General features: G+C 42.4%; 1 protein-coding gene across 4 annotated transcripts in view; it reads left to right on the top strand.

Moving 5' to 3' along the window:
- The window catches only part of Stard9 (StAR related lipid transfer domain containing 9), an 89,055-nt gene that overhangs the window by 1,938 nt on the left and 71,236 nt on the right, over positions 1–15,881 (top strand). For all 4 annotated transcript variants that reach the window (XM_060372007.1, XM_021639363.2, XM_060372006.1 and 1 more), the window contains exons 2-3: positions 2,666–2,735; positions 4,493–4,609. In XM_060372007.1, the coding sequence (XP_060227990.1) occupies positions 2,666–2,735; positions 4,493–4,609 (187 nt within the window). The remainder of the gene's footprint in view (positions 1–2,665; positions 2,736–4,492; positions 4,610–15,881) is intronic.

Genomic DNA, 15,881 nt, shown 5'->3' with positions numbered 1-15,881 from the left:
TTATTTTTTCCAAATGAGAATATGGTCTTGTTTAAGTTCTAAAAGCAGGGTTTGATTTACTACACCATGCTGCTCCTCTGCAAGATGCTCAAAATTGCCTTTGTCCTATAGGACTGGGGGAAACCTTGAATAAAATAACAGCACAGAAGCGGTTTTTGAAGTCCTACCCTTGACCTTAGTTGTCTCCCACAAACAGAAATTCTGTTTGTCATTTTGAGATGCTGTCCTTGTCAACTCAAACTCACCCACCACTGAAGAACATATCTACCAATCCTGTACTCTGCCCCACTGCCCTGTGCTTTTCACATGATACATTTTTTTCCACCTTTTGTTTTTTAATCTATAAAATAGGAATAACCATGTCAATCTTTTACAAAACACTTTATTAGCATGTGTTAGTTATATGAAATAATGGGCTTCATTATGACATTTTCACATATGTGTAAATGGACTTCGATCATATTTCTTTTCTGTTACCTTCTCATGTCCAATCAGGTGTTAGTCATGGGTTTTGTTTTTTTTTTTTTTTTTAGTGATTATTTTTATTCTTATGACCTCTTTTCTATCTGTTCCTTTCTTTTTTGAGTTTCAAAAATGAACACAAAGCCAGGTCTAGTGGTGCAGCCTGTAATGCCAGCACTCAGGGAGGCAGAGGCAGATGGATCTCTGGGGCCAGCCTGGTCTACAAAGCAAGTCCAGGACAGCCAAGGCTACACAAAGAAACCTTGTCTCAGAAAACCAAAAGAAAAAAAGGAAGGAGAAAAAGAGTACAAATGTATAGCCTCTCAGTTATATTCTCCTCTAGGACAGTGGTTTTCAACTTACAGCATACATCAAATCTATCCAAAGAGCTGGTTATCATCCACTCTTCCAAACATTTGAAATAACTGAGCTTTCTCCTATTCTTCTTAATTTTGATGTAGGCAGCCTGTAAACTTATTTCTATCCAAAACCTATGACTCTGAAGATGGATTCTGTTGATAGGCCCTACGGCTAGTGGTAGTTGTGGCTGCTTTGCCTTGCTTGGGGCTTTTCATTAATAGGACTAAGTTGAACCCATTAAAGCCAGCTACTGCTGCTGCTACTGCTGCTACTGCTCCTCTTCCTCCTTTTTCTTCTTCTTCCTCTTCTTTTTTCTCCTTTTCCTTCTTCCTTTCCCTCACCCTTTTTCTCACCTTCTCCCTCTCCTTCTCCTCCTCCTTCTCCTCTTCTTCCTTCTCTTCTTCTTTCTCTTCTTTCTTCCTCCTTCTCCATCTTCTCCTCCTCCTTCCTCTCTTTCTCCTCCTTTTTTCTTCTCCTCCTCCTCTTCCTTCTTCTTCTTTTCCTTCTCCTCCTCCTTCCTCTGCCTATGCTGGGATTTTAGGCATGTGTCACTAAGACCAGCTGAAGCCAGCTTTCTGCCCTCTTAAAATTTAATGCCAGCATTTCTGTAGATGAGCAGAGTGTTTGGGAGCAATTCTACCTTCTTATGAACTGATGATCCTGGGAGATTAGGAACATCTCTGGAGTTAGGGTATGCCTGAGTGGTAAAACACTTTGCCTAGATGTATGAGACCCTGGGTTCGATCCCCTTCACCACAAAAGAATGCCTCTCCTTTCTCAGGTACTGTCTTCTGTAAAGTGGACAAGAGAGTACATCAAGGCCTTAAGAGGAAAAAAATCCAACTCAAACTTAAATTTCAGTGACAAAAGGGCCACTTAGCTAGTAAAAAGTTTTGGTTTTTGTTTTTTTAAATCTAGGGCTTTGTTCCAGATACAGCTTAGCTGGAGGTCTTTGCTATGAAAAATGTGGTCTTCAGATGTATGGGTCATCAGAATAAGCTTATTAAATAAGCCTATTAAAATGAATGTTGTTAAGCCCTCCCCGCGCCCTGCAAAAAAGAACGTTAAAGTACATGTAAAGGGTGGTTAGTTGCTAGTAGTATTACCATGCAAAGGCAATATAGGAAGATTCTTTAAGTACCTTGGCCTTCACTCTGACTTCAGATGTAAAAGTATGGCCAATGTGTCGGCAGAGAGGACACCAAATGCTCTTTGTTCAGTGGTCCAGAGACAACGAGAAGTTGTGTCATGTGCTGGGCTAAAGATATTTTCCAAGCCTAATTTTTTAAATTATAATTAAGGATCAGACAAATTAGGATGTAAATCCCAGTTCTACAGGTCCTGGCTGGGTGACCTTGGACAAGTTACATAATTACTCTAGGAGAGCAGGATGGATGGGTAAATTACAATATCTATATCTAATATGGTGTTTTATACACAGAAGATCACCAGAGTAAGTGGTGGTGATGGTTAGTGATTCCAGAGTCAAAGCGTCCTGATCTCAGAAGGCACGCTCCTTAGCGGAAGCTTTCTATGCTCTCAGCTGTTTATGAAGACAGTCATTTCACTTACGGGGACAGGGATGAGAGAGAGTAGGGGAACTAATAGATTTCTTGTTTTTGTTTGCTTGCTTGCTTTGTGTGTGTGTTTTAAGTAGGTGTCAGATGTAGTGGATCATGCCTGTCGTTCTAACATTCGGTTAGATCAGGCAGGAGGATCAGAAGCTCAAAGTCATCCTTGGCTAAAGTGTGAACTTGAGGCAGGTTGGGCTACCTGAGACTCTGCCTCAGAAAACAAAACAAAAAGTGTTTCTTCTCATTTGAATTCTGTTCTTATTTCTTAGGGAGACCAAAGAAGGGGGAAGAATTATTGTGGAAGTTGATGACAAAGTGGCAAAAATCAGGAATGTAAAGGTAAGCCTGGAATTGTGTTTGATTTTCTATTAAGAACTATTATAATTAAAGAGGCCTCTTGGGGTGTATAACATACGAGAGAGCAGGAGATGGAAGAGAATTGTGGAGAAAGCTCGGATCGATCATAAAGCAAATAAACAACAAAAGAATTGCATTTATAGTCCAGAAGATGTGTTTGATCCATGCTCTGGTAACTAGAACGGTGCACCTGTTTTGGAAACTGGTTAGTAGCTGCTTTGAAACTAAACCCAGGGGATGTAATAAGGGCTGTGATTATCTCAACTCATGTCAGGAATAATTCGTGTGTCTATCTAACTCACCCAGCCACCAGTTAAACTTTATCCTGGGCCCCTCAACTGATAGTACTTTATCCAGAGCATTATTAGGAATTTGAGTATTTGCATGGCAATACAGGGTTTGTTTTGGCCATAATGTGGTCCGGACATCGGACATCAGCCTTCAGATCCCAGAAGGGAGTTAGTCACTGGCCTGAGCCTTCTTGCAGATTTTCTTCCACTACTTAACTTTGGAGCACAATTGGACAGACACAGGGCACTTCTTTCTGTCCTCCTCTGCTCCTTCTAGAAGTCGACTTCCTCTACCCTTCCTCACACAGAAGATGAATGAGTTTTTTGTGGATCTTGAGCCATGGAAAGAAGCCAGGAAGATGATCACCAGAGAGCTGCTGTAGGTAGCATGTGGAGTGAGCCAGCATTCCCAAGAACTGAGGCAGAGTGAAGGTTATCTAGACCCCAGGCCTCAGTGCTATGCCCTCTCTCGTGTTACTTCTGAGATATATTTTGTTTCCTCTTGTCATTAGCTCTTGTTAAAAGAGAATAAGCCCTGCCAAAGTTTAAACAGGCGCTCCTAAGGACAAAGGGCCTTTCATTCCCTGCCTTCTCTTGCTTATCTCTCTTGCTAATCACTTCAGCTGTTTTGTTGTACGATCTCATACTTTTGGGTCTAGAGAATGAAGCTTGGCCAAGAGCAAACATTTTTTAAAATTTTATTTTTAAAGTTATTTTTAATTAAGTTTTTATGTTTATATTAATTAGTTTATTCACTTTGTATCCCAGCTGTAGCCCCCTCTCTCTTCCCCTCCCAATCCCACCATTCCTCCCTCCCTCATCTGCTCCTATGCCCCTCTTCAAGTCCACGGATAGGGGAGGTCCTCCTGCCCTTCCCTCTGACCCTAGCTTATCCAGTCTCATCAGAACTGGCTGTATTGTCCTCCCCTGTGGCCTGGCAAGGCTGCTCTCCCATCAGGGGGAAGAACAAACTTTTTACAGGATATTTATTATTTTCTGTGTATGGGTGTTGTGCCTACATGTATGTCTGTGGACCTTGTGTGTGCCTCATGCCCTAAGAGGCCAGAAGAGGGCATCAGATTCCCTGGGCCTGGAGTTACAGATGGTGATGAGCTGCCAAGTGGATGCTGAGAATCAAAGCCAGGTCCTCTAAGAGCCGCCAGTGCTCTTAACCTCTGAGCCATCTCTATAGTCCCCAAGAACAAACTTTAGTTTGCCTTCCATACACCTCCCCAGCTGTTGACTTCCCTGAGGCCAGTTATCTGTGGACGAGCTCTTTGGGTCTTTCTTTGTTCCTAGTGAGATAGAGACAGGCAGCTCCATCCTTTTGAGGCTGTTGTAAACATTCTGGAAGTTAGTCCAGGTCTCTGTAATTGCAGGGGGACATAATCAAGAGCCACTGTCCAATGACCCAACAGGGAAGACACTGGGTTCTGTGTTTAATTTTAGGTGGACAGTCGACCAGAGAGCTTTGGAGACACCCGGGAGAAGGTTGTGGCATTTGGCTTTGATTACTGCTATTGGTCAGTCAATCCGGAGGACCCTCGATACGCATCTCAGGAAGTGGTAATGGCATTTCTCCTTTATTCTCCTTCTTATGAATGTTTGCTGTAAATTTACTTTTTGAGATTATTATGGCAACCAGGTGTGGTGGCACATGCCTGAAATCTCAGCACTCAGGGAAGCAGAGGCAGGCAGATCTCTGTGAGTTCAAGGCTAGCCTGGTCTTCAAAGGGAGTCTAGGACAGCCAAGGCTACACAGAGAAACCATGTCTTGGGAAACAAAAATGAAACAAAACAATTTATATATATATATATATATATATATATATATATATATATATATTGGCAGTTGCAGGCTCGAAATACTCTAATTAGTACTTTAAGCTTTAAAAAAAATCTCAATGCAAACTGATTTTCAAGAGAAAAACCTAATACATTGTGGACCATTTAAGGTTATTTTTATGATAGCATTGTCTCCTCAGTTTTTATAACTGGGATAAATTAGATAAATTAGCATGGAATCTGGGTGATGGCTGTTATTTGTGACGTTAGTTAGAAATGGGAGTGAGTGGCATCGGTTTTTTTGTTTTGTTTTGTTTTTTAATCACTCAAAGAGATAGGAGAAGACTGTTCGGTGAAGGTTTAGGAGCTTGGCCAGTGTCCATTTCCAATCTAGGCCTTAGTGTGACTCATGTGGGGTTAGTGCAGAGAGTCTGCTATTGAAGTAGGTGAGTAGGGCCCACCTCAAACATGGCCTTGAATTATGTAGAGCAGAAGGATTGAGGATCCTAGAGCTGAATATCTTCTTAGGATCTTTTTTTTTTTAAAGATTTATTTATTTATTACTTATGCAATGTGTGTTAGCATGTACACCTGCACGCCAGAAGAGGGAACCAGATTTCATGTTTAGATGGTTGTGAGCCACCATGTGGTTGCTGGGAATTGAACTCAGGACCTTTGGGAAGAGCAATCAGTGCTCTTATCCTCTGAGCCATTTCTCCAGCACCCTCTTCTTAGGATCTTACCTGTGTACTTGTGCTCCTACACAGAGTGTGAAAGGGCCAGGCAGCTCGTCTGCCAGACTGCAAGAGTCTATAGGAGGTGAATCCCAAAGATCCGCTGGCTGAGGGTTGAGAGGGCTAAGGCTCTGCTGGCTCAGGGTGTTGCTGGTCATTTTCTCTATTCTTGTAGTTCTGTCTCTTTCTCAAGTTGCTAAGGCAACTGGAGGTGTGACTAGTGCATCTTTAGGGCATCTTTGTTTCTGGGAAGCAGGAGCCTAATACTGTGTTGTACTGGTTAAGCACTTCACTGTAGAAGGTTCTGCTTCCAGTCCTATAATGGCAGCAAGCTTTGCTAGGCCACAGAAAATCCCAATACTGCCAGTAACTGGGGTACTTTATGACAGTTGAATCCTAAAACTGAGGGAAAAAATATAATATACAAGGCATGGTGGCACGTGCCTGTGCAAATTTGTGTGGCGAATCTGTGAATACAAACTACCCATTTGTTTCAGAGTTACGGAATGATGCATAAGACCTTATTTTTATTTTTAATTATTTCAATGTGTGTGTGTGTGGGGGGGTTGTAAACATGAGTGCAGTGTCCCTAGAGGCCAGAAGAGAGTGTCATATCCTCTGGAGCTGGAGTTATGGGCAGTTGTGAGCCACTGGACATGGATGCTGGAATTCAAACTCAAGTCCTCTGTAAGTAAGAGCAGCATGTGTTCTTAACCTCTGAGCCATCCCCATAGGTCTTGTTTTTAACTCCAACACGCAATGTATGTAATGTATGTACCACTTCTTACTGGTATTGCAACACTTCCACTGAGATCTGAAAAACTCCAGGAAAGGAACTACTGCATAAAAAACATTGGTCTTTTCTTAACAGAAAGCATGACCATTGTAAGAGCTGCTTCAGACTATCTAAGACACACAGGCATACGTGTGTCTGGAGTGTGTGTGTAAAAAGCACTTTTATTCGCCTGGTTAAGCTGTTGTCTTGGAGGATTATTGCCTCCTTCTGCTAACGTATGCCTAGTTCTGGAAGCTTCTAGCATCCAGTTTAACCTGGACCTAGAATGTTTTCAGCCCCTAAAACTTACTGCCTAGTGAGCTCACCCTTTCTAGTTTTTACTGAGCTCTGGGCTGGCTGGTTCAACTCAGCTGTTCTGACTCAAATTCCTCTAGCAGCTAACTGATTCAATCTGGCTTTTTAAATCAGCCTCTGAATTGTTCTGCTTTGCCTCAAACTAACTCCAGCATTCTTTTCGAATCTTCTGGCTCCTTCTCATTCTCTGGCTCATTCTGTCTTCACCTGTGTCTAGCTTGTTCTTGCTCTGCAGCCTGTTTCTCTATTACTGTCCCGGTAAAACTGTCACTACCCCTCCTCTCTGCATTGCCCCTTAAGTAGTTTCCCTTTCTCTCTCTTCTGAGAGTTGGGTGTAGCCTATTCTGTCAAATCTTTCTCTGATTTGTCACTATTTCTGACACTGGATTAAACATCACTTTCAAACATGTGGCAATTAAAAGCATTCTACATGTATGTGTAGATATATGTATATATATTCGCATATATATGTGAACTAGATGTCGACAAGGTGCCACTGTCGACATCACTGTTAATAAGGTGTCACCATCCATAAATGGTGTCATCATTCATAGATAACTGTTAGCAAGACATTAGCATTCAGAGATACCTGTTAACAAGGTATCACCATTCACAGATAAATGTTAATAAGATTTTTACCATTTGTTGAGTGGTGTTAACAAGAATGTCCCCTAGGGCCAGGTGTGATGACACATGCTTTTAATCCTGTCACTTGGGAGGCAAAGGCAGGCAGATCTCTGTGAATTGGAGGCCAGTCTGGGTTATATTGTGAAGTTCCGGCCAGCTAAGGGCTACACGGTTGAATCCCTGTCTCAAAAACAAAGCAACAGGTGTTGATGGTGGTAATTCACAGATAGAGAGGTCATGTGATGACTAAGCTCAGGTGTCAGCTTGATGCGCTCTGGAAGCACCAGGCAGACTGGCCTCTGCATTCTAGGCACGCCTGCAGGGATTACCTTAATTAAGGTTAAGGCGGCAGATGCACTCACTGAGAGGCTACCGTTCTGTGGACTGGGGTCCTGGGCTACATCAAGAGGAAAAGTAAAGTGAGCACTAACGTTCACTACGTCCTGCCTCCCAGGACCAGCCGCTTCCAGCGTCTGCTGTCCTACATTCCCTGCCGTAACCGACTGTAACCTGAACTGTGAGCCAGAAGAAACTTTGCCCATTCATTCTGTCACTTTTGTCAAGGTATTTAATCATAACAACAGGAGAAGTAGCCAAGATGTTAATAAGAATGGGAGCATAAGAGTTTACCTACTAAGCTAACCCCACAGCCCTAAAGCAGATTCTTAAGGCAGATCTTTGATGATCTAAATTGTATTTACACCCTTTTTTAAAATATTTGGACGTTCAGCCAAAATGTTTCTTCAAAATCAATCTGTTTTTCCTGGTGTGAATCTATACTAATGCACATCTATTTCTACTCTGAAATTAGACCCAGGTTTGAATTAAGACATAGATACTAGTTTGCTGTCTTACTTTGGACAAGCTATTTAACCTTTCTGTGTCCTATTTGTTATTAGTTACATGTATGTGAATGTGTGTGTTGTTACCATTTCTGTGATAGTATATATCTCAGTTATGTGATGAAGGAATTGTTAAAGTAATTATGTTAATTGCCCACCTATTCAGTAGCTATGAGAGTTTTTATGTGCTGGGGCTAAAATCCTGTCATGAGGCCTGTTCTCTTGCAGCACATGAGAAACAAGCATACATTTTTTCCTACCTCTTCTTTGAAGCTGGGTGTTCCTCCTGGGACCAGCATGCTCCACTTGGAAAACTCCGCTAACTTCCTCCTGTTGATGAGCCACTGCTAGGATGGGAGTTCTCTGCTGCACACATTGCATTTGCCCTATTGTATGTTTGTAACACTTTCCGTGAGGAATTTAGTTCAGCTCCACCCACCAAGAACGGCAGTGGCTGTTCACAACAAACCAGACTGAGTCAACAAAAAGCATGCCCTGCCTTTTGTAAAGCAATCGCCTTTACTCCCCTGGGACTCTTCATTTTAAAATAGTTTGTTATTTAGCTAAAGCACATTACCCAAACACTTGTAACTTTTCCAAATTAAAAATTGTATGGGTGAGGATGTTTTTCTCGTTACAAGCACTGAATCTAAAACTAAAATTACAGTAGTAAAAAGATGTGGTTTCTGGCATTTTTATACTTCTTTGGTCTTCATAGTACACTGAATACCAAACACCACACAACACCAGAGTATGTTATTGCAGGCCTTTCGAGAGGAGCCAGAAAGTGGAAAGGGAGAGAAAGGGAGGGAGAGAAAAAAAGAGAAAATAGAGTCCCACCACTTCTGAGAATGTCAGAAACCTGGAGCAGCTTGGAGAGGAAACGCACTTTCCCTGGAACATGACTGTATTCGAGGGACAGTAAAGGAACCACCACAGTGGCCGCTCCATGATGTGAGAGAAGGTTTCCCTTGTGGGTTAGAATGAGAGAACACCCAGAGACATCTGTCAGAGTCCAGAGCAGAGAGAAAGAGAAGTAGATGCAGTGTGGCTAGGGCTATCTTCAAGAGAAGGGGGTCAGCTCGGGGGGAGGGGGCAGGGTGTTGGGAGGGGTGATATCTGGAAGAGCCTGGGGGGCTAGAATAATGCAAGAGGAGTGGGGGAGGTGAGAAGAGCCAGGAGACTATCATGCAGGCTGTGAAATGAAGAAAGGACAGACACGGGCCTGAAATCCCATGGTGCTTTAGCAAGAGGTTTCTATAAGGAAGTAGTTTTTGGCTGCAGCCACTCAGGAGGAGGACACTGTGGTAGACAGTTTCTACAGACACTGGTTTTAGCTGAAGGCAGTCATTTTTGAAATCCATACTTGGACCAGATGTGGGCTTTGCTGTCCCCATGGGTCTGAGACATTGGGGTCCTTGACATGGCTGTGTTCATGTCAAAATACACATTCATTCAGGACTTTATCTACTCCCCAGAGGTCCTTACCCTGCTATATAGATGAGACAGATGACCTTGACTTTCTGGTCTTCCTGCTTTCACCTCTGGAGTGCTAGGATAACAAGTAAGAACCACCCAGCCTGTTTTTATACAGAGATGGGGATCAAACCCAGGGCTTTCATGCATGCTAGCAAGGACTCTACCAACTAATGTGTAATGTGTATTCCTAGCCTAAAGAAACTTATTTTAAAGATGAAGACCTAGACACAGAGCAAGTCATTAAGTCAGACTCTCTCTCACACATGCATGCATTTTTTGCAAATTCAGAATTGTCCTCACATTGCAGGGAAATGTCTGCTGCTTATGGTGTTGGTAGGTAGCACTGTGAACTGCAGCACAAAGGTCCCGGTATGGCCGGTAGTATGCTGTTAGTCCAGCCCTAACCCCAGCTGTGTGTTGAATCAAGGTGAGAGAAAATGGAACTATTGCCATTATGAGGAGTAATGGAGCACCCGTTACTGGTTCTCTCGTGGGACCAGGGTTTGATTCCATGCTGCTGTCATGGAAACAGCACTTCTGTCTGGGAACCCCACTCTTACAAAATGAAGACGGAGTCTGTTATCTGCCACTTCAGGAAAGTAAGGAGGATATGGAGAGGAGTCCGGCCTTTACTTCTTCTATGTCCTTGGAATCTACTGAACTTGGAGAGTGAATGAAAGCTTTGGGAAAAGAATAAAGAAGATGAGAAAGTGGCAGAAACTGAAAAGGGATTTTGGAGGCCCAGCAGGAGCAGGAAATATAAAGAAGAAACTAAAATGTAATGGAAGGGAGAGCTCACTGGGTAGCAGGCACCGTTGGAATTCCATTACTTTCCAGAGTTGTTATAGCTCCATTTCAGTGTAGCTTTGGGCTCTGACAGAGTGTCTTCTAAAGGTCACGCAACTGAGTGATAGAACTAACAATCAGACCCTTGGCTGCTGACAGCAGAGTCCAGGCTTGCACACACAGCATCCTTCACAGTTTTGTTCCTGTATTTTCAGGGCCACACACCTTAAATGATCATTTAATGACTAGCAAACTAATTGTTTAATTACCTCGGTAGATGACAGGTAAGATAAAACTGCCTTCTTTTTTCAAAGATGGTTTTATTTTAAATTATGTTTGTGTGTGAGCATATATGCACACGAAGGCGAGTATCTGTGGAGGCCTGAAGAGGTTGTTGGATGCCCTGGAGCTGGGGTTACAAGTGGTTTTGAGCAGCACTATATGTGCAGGGACCTGAATGTGGGTCACTTTGGAGAGCAGCAAGCACTGGGGCTGGAGGGATGGCTCCGCAGTTAAGAGCATTTGTTGCTCCGTCCAGAGGACTCAGGTTCTATTTCTAGCACCCACAGGGCAGCTCATCAACCCCTGTAACTCTAGTTCAAGGGGATCTAATGAGCTCTTCTGGCATCTGAGAGTAGTGTGCACAGGCAGGCAGGCAGGCAAAACACATAAAAATAATAAAATGTTTTTAAAAAGCAGACTTTTTTTTTTTAAGCATTCAACATTCAGAATTGATTCTAGTACTTTTCTTATGTGCCAGACACACGATTCTGCACAGAGCTGCATCGCCAGCCTCACCTTCTTGAATCTTGTTGCCCATTATAAGACATCATTCCAGCCGTTTTGGTTCTAGAAACACAGATGTCAGAGTTTCTCTGCACCTCCTTCTCCTGGCTCATGCATGTGCTGGGGGAGCTCAGCCATGTGTGGGTGTCAGAGCATTTTCTCATGAATATTTGCAGAGCAATGTACATTCCATCCTAGTGTTGTTTCTTTCCATTCACGATAGAGACAGAAGTAGAGGGAGAGAAGTTTATAAGAAAAAGCCCTTTTGTGTAGCAATTGGATGGGTTCTGCAGGCCTGAGAGGGGGAGGGAGATACACACGATCTTTCATTGCAGTTTGTCCCCTCAGCCAGCAGCACAGCTGCTCAGCTCCGAAAGTATGGCCTTGTGCTGGATTTGGAAGGAATAAGGTCATTGTTTTGGCTTTGTCTAACTTGTTTTCCCCTTTCTCTAAACACAACTGTGACTCTTAGAAGATTAGCTTCTAGATTCATAGAAACATCTGAAGAACAGAGTTCCCTGACACTAGAGGTTGTTGCTGGTGCCAAATTCCTATACAAAAATAGACAGGGAAAAAGTAGACAGGGAAACTGGAGAATTCTTTTAAAATACAAAAAGTAGTTTAAAGTGGTTGTTTTTTGTTGTTGTTGTTTTGTTTTGTTTTGTTCTGTTTTTCTCTTAAGTGAGTCAAGGGTAATAAGAATTCTGGTAATACCTGGAGCCCTGGAGGTCTGGGCTGAAAAGGGGTTATCTGACAGACAGTTTTCCTTGATGTTTCCCAGGCCAGTCTCACTTGCATCTGCTGAGAACTGGTCTTAGGCTTTCATCCTACTCCTCATACTTGAGCTTGTTCTGAGGTCCAATGGGACTGTCATTTGATTAAAGAAGAAACGCTTGATGATGGTGATCACTGCTTTGAAGAGTCTTTGTGGAAAAGTGATTTGAAAGGTCATCCAAACAAGAGTAGAAAGTAGCCCTTTAAAAAACAAAGCAAAGCAAAGCTCTTTTTTATTTATATGCACAGGCCACTGAGTTTCTGTGGAGGTCGGAGGACAACTTTGTAGAGTTGGCTTTTCTTTCTATCCATATGTGTGTTCTGTGCACTGAACTCAAAAGTCGCTAGGCTGGTGTGGCAAGAGCCTTTTCGTTTTTCTAGCCCCAATGGTAGCTTTTTTATTTTATTTTATTTTATTTTATTTTTTCCTGCCTGGAATCCTTTTGTAGACCAGGCTGGCCTCGAACTCCCAGAGGTCTGCCTGCCTCTGCCTCCCCAAGTGCTGGGATTACAGGTGTGTGCCACTACCCCACCCAAAAGTGGCCTATTAAACAAAGTATCTATATATCTATCACAGTAGACAGTTGTGTCCAGGCTTCCCCTGAGGAAGCTCTTGCTCAGACTTCCCAGGTGCTAATCTGCCTTCACACTTGTGGAGCAGGCCTGGTCCAAGTCAGCACTGTTTCAATAGTCTTCTGTTCAGAGAGCCAGCACAGCTGATCAACCAGAAGGCCCTTCTTTTGGAGGAATGGAGTTGGGAGAGATGATGTCATGATGTCACATAGGATGACCTTTCAGTCTTCCAGCGTTGGTGCTCGATGGTAGGCACATACTAACACAGCTAGCACACAGGGCTCCTAAGGGCAATGTTCAGAGGAGGTATGGAGAAAACAGCAGGGCTGATTTTTCTGTCTTCTGTGATCAGCAAAAAATAAAAACAGCATCAAAAAGAAAATGAAAGGAGAAAAGACACATGTTTAAGGGTGTTGAATAGATAGGAGGGGTTTGAGTGTGGTGGATATTATCATGATACATTGTACATATATATGAAATTGTCAATAAATACAAAGTATTATTAAACAACACAAAATTTCTTTTTTTGTTGTTGTTTTCTTGGGGGGGTTTGTTTTCTAACAAAGTTATTTTTAAAAAAGGAAATGATTCCACCACAGTCTAGCTGTGAACCAGTGTTTATTGGGACCACTTATAAGACTATAGATGCTTCAAAAGCAGCTGCATCATCTGAACATCCACCCTAGCATGGAAAACTCAAGAGAGTTGCACCATTCCCCTGGGGACAGTGCGTACAGGCACTCAGAATGGCCCAGAATTTGACACAGCCATTTCCCTGGCTCTTGTGTGTGTGTGTGTGTGTGTGTGTGTGTGTATGCAAAAACATGTATGCAATATTTTTAGTTTTACTATTTTAGTTTTTTCAGTTTTATCTTTTTTTGTTCACTCTGCATTATTATATTCTCTAACTTTATCTTGATTGTTACAAATTAATATGACATTGGAAAGGTGAGAAATATGTTTGAGTTGTAGCCCACAAACATATAGCACTAAATTTGTGTCACCCAATGATCTTCAGTGGTTTTCTTTTCTTTTCTACATCAATCTTAGTGCTTGTCCCTAAAACCGAAAGCAATCAGAAGCTTTGTCAGGCATAGTGATAGTATGCTATAATGTCTAGAATATGGCTGGGTTCTTATGTCAATAAGAATCACCTAGGAAGGAGAGCTTAATGAAGACTTGTGTAGATTAGGTTGGCCTGTGAGAACGCTTGTGAGCTGGGTTTGATTGAGTTGAAAAGACTCTTCTTGAATGTGGGCAGCACCATTTCATGGGCTGGTACCTGGACTAAAGGAGAGGAATAGTGAAAGCTGAGCTGTAAGTCTACAGACATTCCATCTCTCTCTACTGTGGGTATGACCACCTGCCTCAGCTCCTATCTCCTGAGGTCTCCATGGTAACGGACTGTAACCTAGAGTTGTGAACTGAAAGAAAGCCTTTCTCTCCTAAGTTGCTGTTTTGTTTTGTTTTGAGACAAGGTCTCAATATGTAGCCCTGGGTAGCCTGAACTCACTGTGTAGACCAGTTTGGCTTTCCAACTTGTCTCTGTGTACCCTGATGCTAGGATTAAAGGTGTTCATCACCAAACCCAGCCCAACTTGTTTTTTTGTGGTGTTTTTTTGTTTGTTTTGTTTTGTTTTCAACAGCCACTGGAGAAGACACTAATAGGGTAGCTTTTCTCTAAGGCCAGAGCTAGGGCTGTAGTTGAGGGGTGGAGTCTTGCCTTTTGTAGCTTGAGAGTGGGGTGGGGGCAAAGTTAGAAAATGTCTATTCTGAAACTTTTTGGAGAGTTTGAAACTGTTTGTCTTAGGGTACTTTCTTCTACTTGCTGCTCTTTGTGAACTGTATTTTTTGGGATTGGAGTTTGACCTCAAATTTTCTTTCCTAGGATTTAACATCAGGGGTGTTACCTACAATAAAGTGGTTCTAACTATTTTCTAACTATTTATATACATTTAAATAATCTCAACTTGTAGTAAAAATAGCCCTTTTAGAATTGTGGGCAGATCTAAGAGATGAAAGAAGAAAGGAGTTGTGTAATCTTTGTTTTGTTTGCTCTTATGTAGTTCACCATCTTTTCTCAAACATTTCCCATTAGTCAGCCTCAAATTTGATGTTTCTCTTTTAGAGGAGACAGGTAATCATAATGTGGTGAATATTACATAATTTTTGCTTGCATATATGTGTGATGTGTGTGTGTGTATGCATGTTTGTAGGCAGGTAGGTATACTTACATGTTTACATGTGTGTGTCTATGTGTGTTAGATGTGATATAGGCCTGAAGTTGACTCAGGTACCTTTATCAATTGTTTTTCACTTTGGTTTTTTATTTTTATTTTTTGAGATAGGGTCTTTTCTGAACCCAGGTTCACCAAATCTAGCTTGTCTACTTACCTAGCTTGCCCTAAGGACTCTCTCATTTCTGCTTCCTAAATGATTGGATTACAGGTGGTTTCTATGCCCATCTAATTAAAATGCGCGCGCGCACGTGTGTGTGTGTGTGTGTGTGTGTGTGTGTGTGTGTGTGTGTATTTTTAGACTAAGGTGCTGGGGCTACAGACTGTGTTCCCCACACTTTCATGGAGAGCATTCTCTCCATGAAGCCATTCTCCTCAGTCCCACATTGTGGAAAAATAACAGACATTTAAACCAAGCGTTTGATGAAATGTCCAGGGAGAAATAGACCAGGTGTGGTAGCACCTGCCTTTAATCCTAGTATTTGGGAGGCAGAGGTGGGTGGATCTCTGTGAGATGAGCCTGATCTATAAAGACATAGTTATTCCCAGGACAGCCAGAGCTCATCTCAAAAATCAAAGAGGGGGGACAGGTAAAATTTTATTCTCAGTGATGGGAAGAAAGACTGTCAGAGTCTAGTTCATTCATATTATAAAAGATGAGGTGGAGAGACTGAGAGCTGGAGAAAGGAGATGAGGGGTGTGTGCTGCTGATGTCCAGACATGATACGGCTGTGTAGACTAGCTTGGCCTTAAACTATTAGAGACCCACCTGCCTCTGCTTTCCCAGAGCTGGTACTAAAGGTATGCACCTGCACACCCAGCTTGGATTGTGAAAGGCAGAACCCTGTGGAGTTGCCCTAGGCAGAAGTAGAACTGAGCCCTAAAAATTCTCAGTTAATGCATAGCCCCTTAAGTAACTGTTCCTCAGAGGTGGGAGAAGCAAGCCGGAGAAGGTGCTCAAAGGCCTTTGTCTTACACACTTCCTAGAAATAGTGATTATATTAATACTTTGTCACTCATTTCATTGTTCAACTACTATATCTGAAGTTAGGCATTTAGGCACTCCTGAACTCATAGCAGCTGTGATTACATGCACACAAGCTGGATCACACTGAACCTCCAGAA

The sequence above is a fragment of the Meriones unguiculatus genome, chromosome 18 (genome assembly GCF_030254825.1).
Source record: "Meriones unguiculatus strain TT.TT164.6M chromosome 18, Bangor_MerUng_6.1, whole genome shotgun sequence".
In the NCBI taxonomy this organism is placed as follows: Eukaryota; Metazoa; Chordata; class Mammalia; order Rodentia; family Muridae; genus Meriones; species Meriones unguiculatus.
Note: the sequence above shows the minus strand (reverse complement) of the source record. Positions and strands in the feature narration are given on the sequence as shown.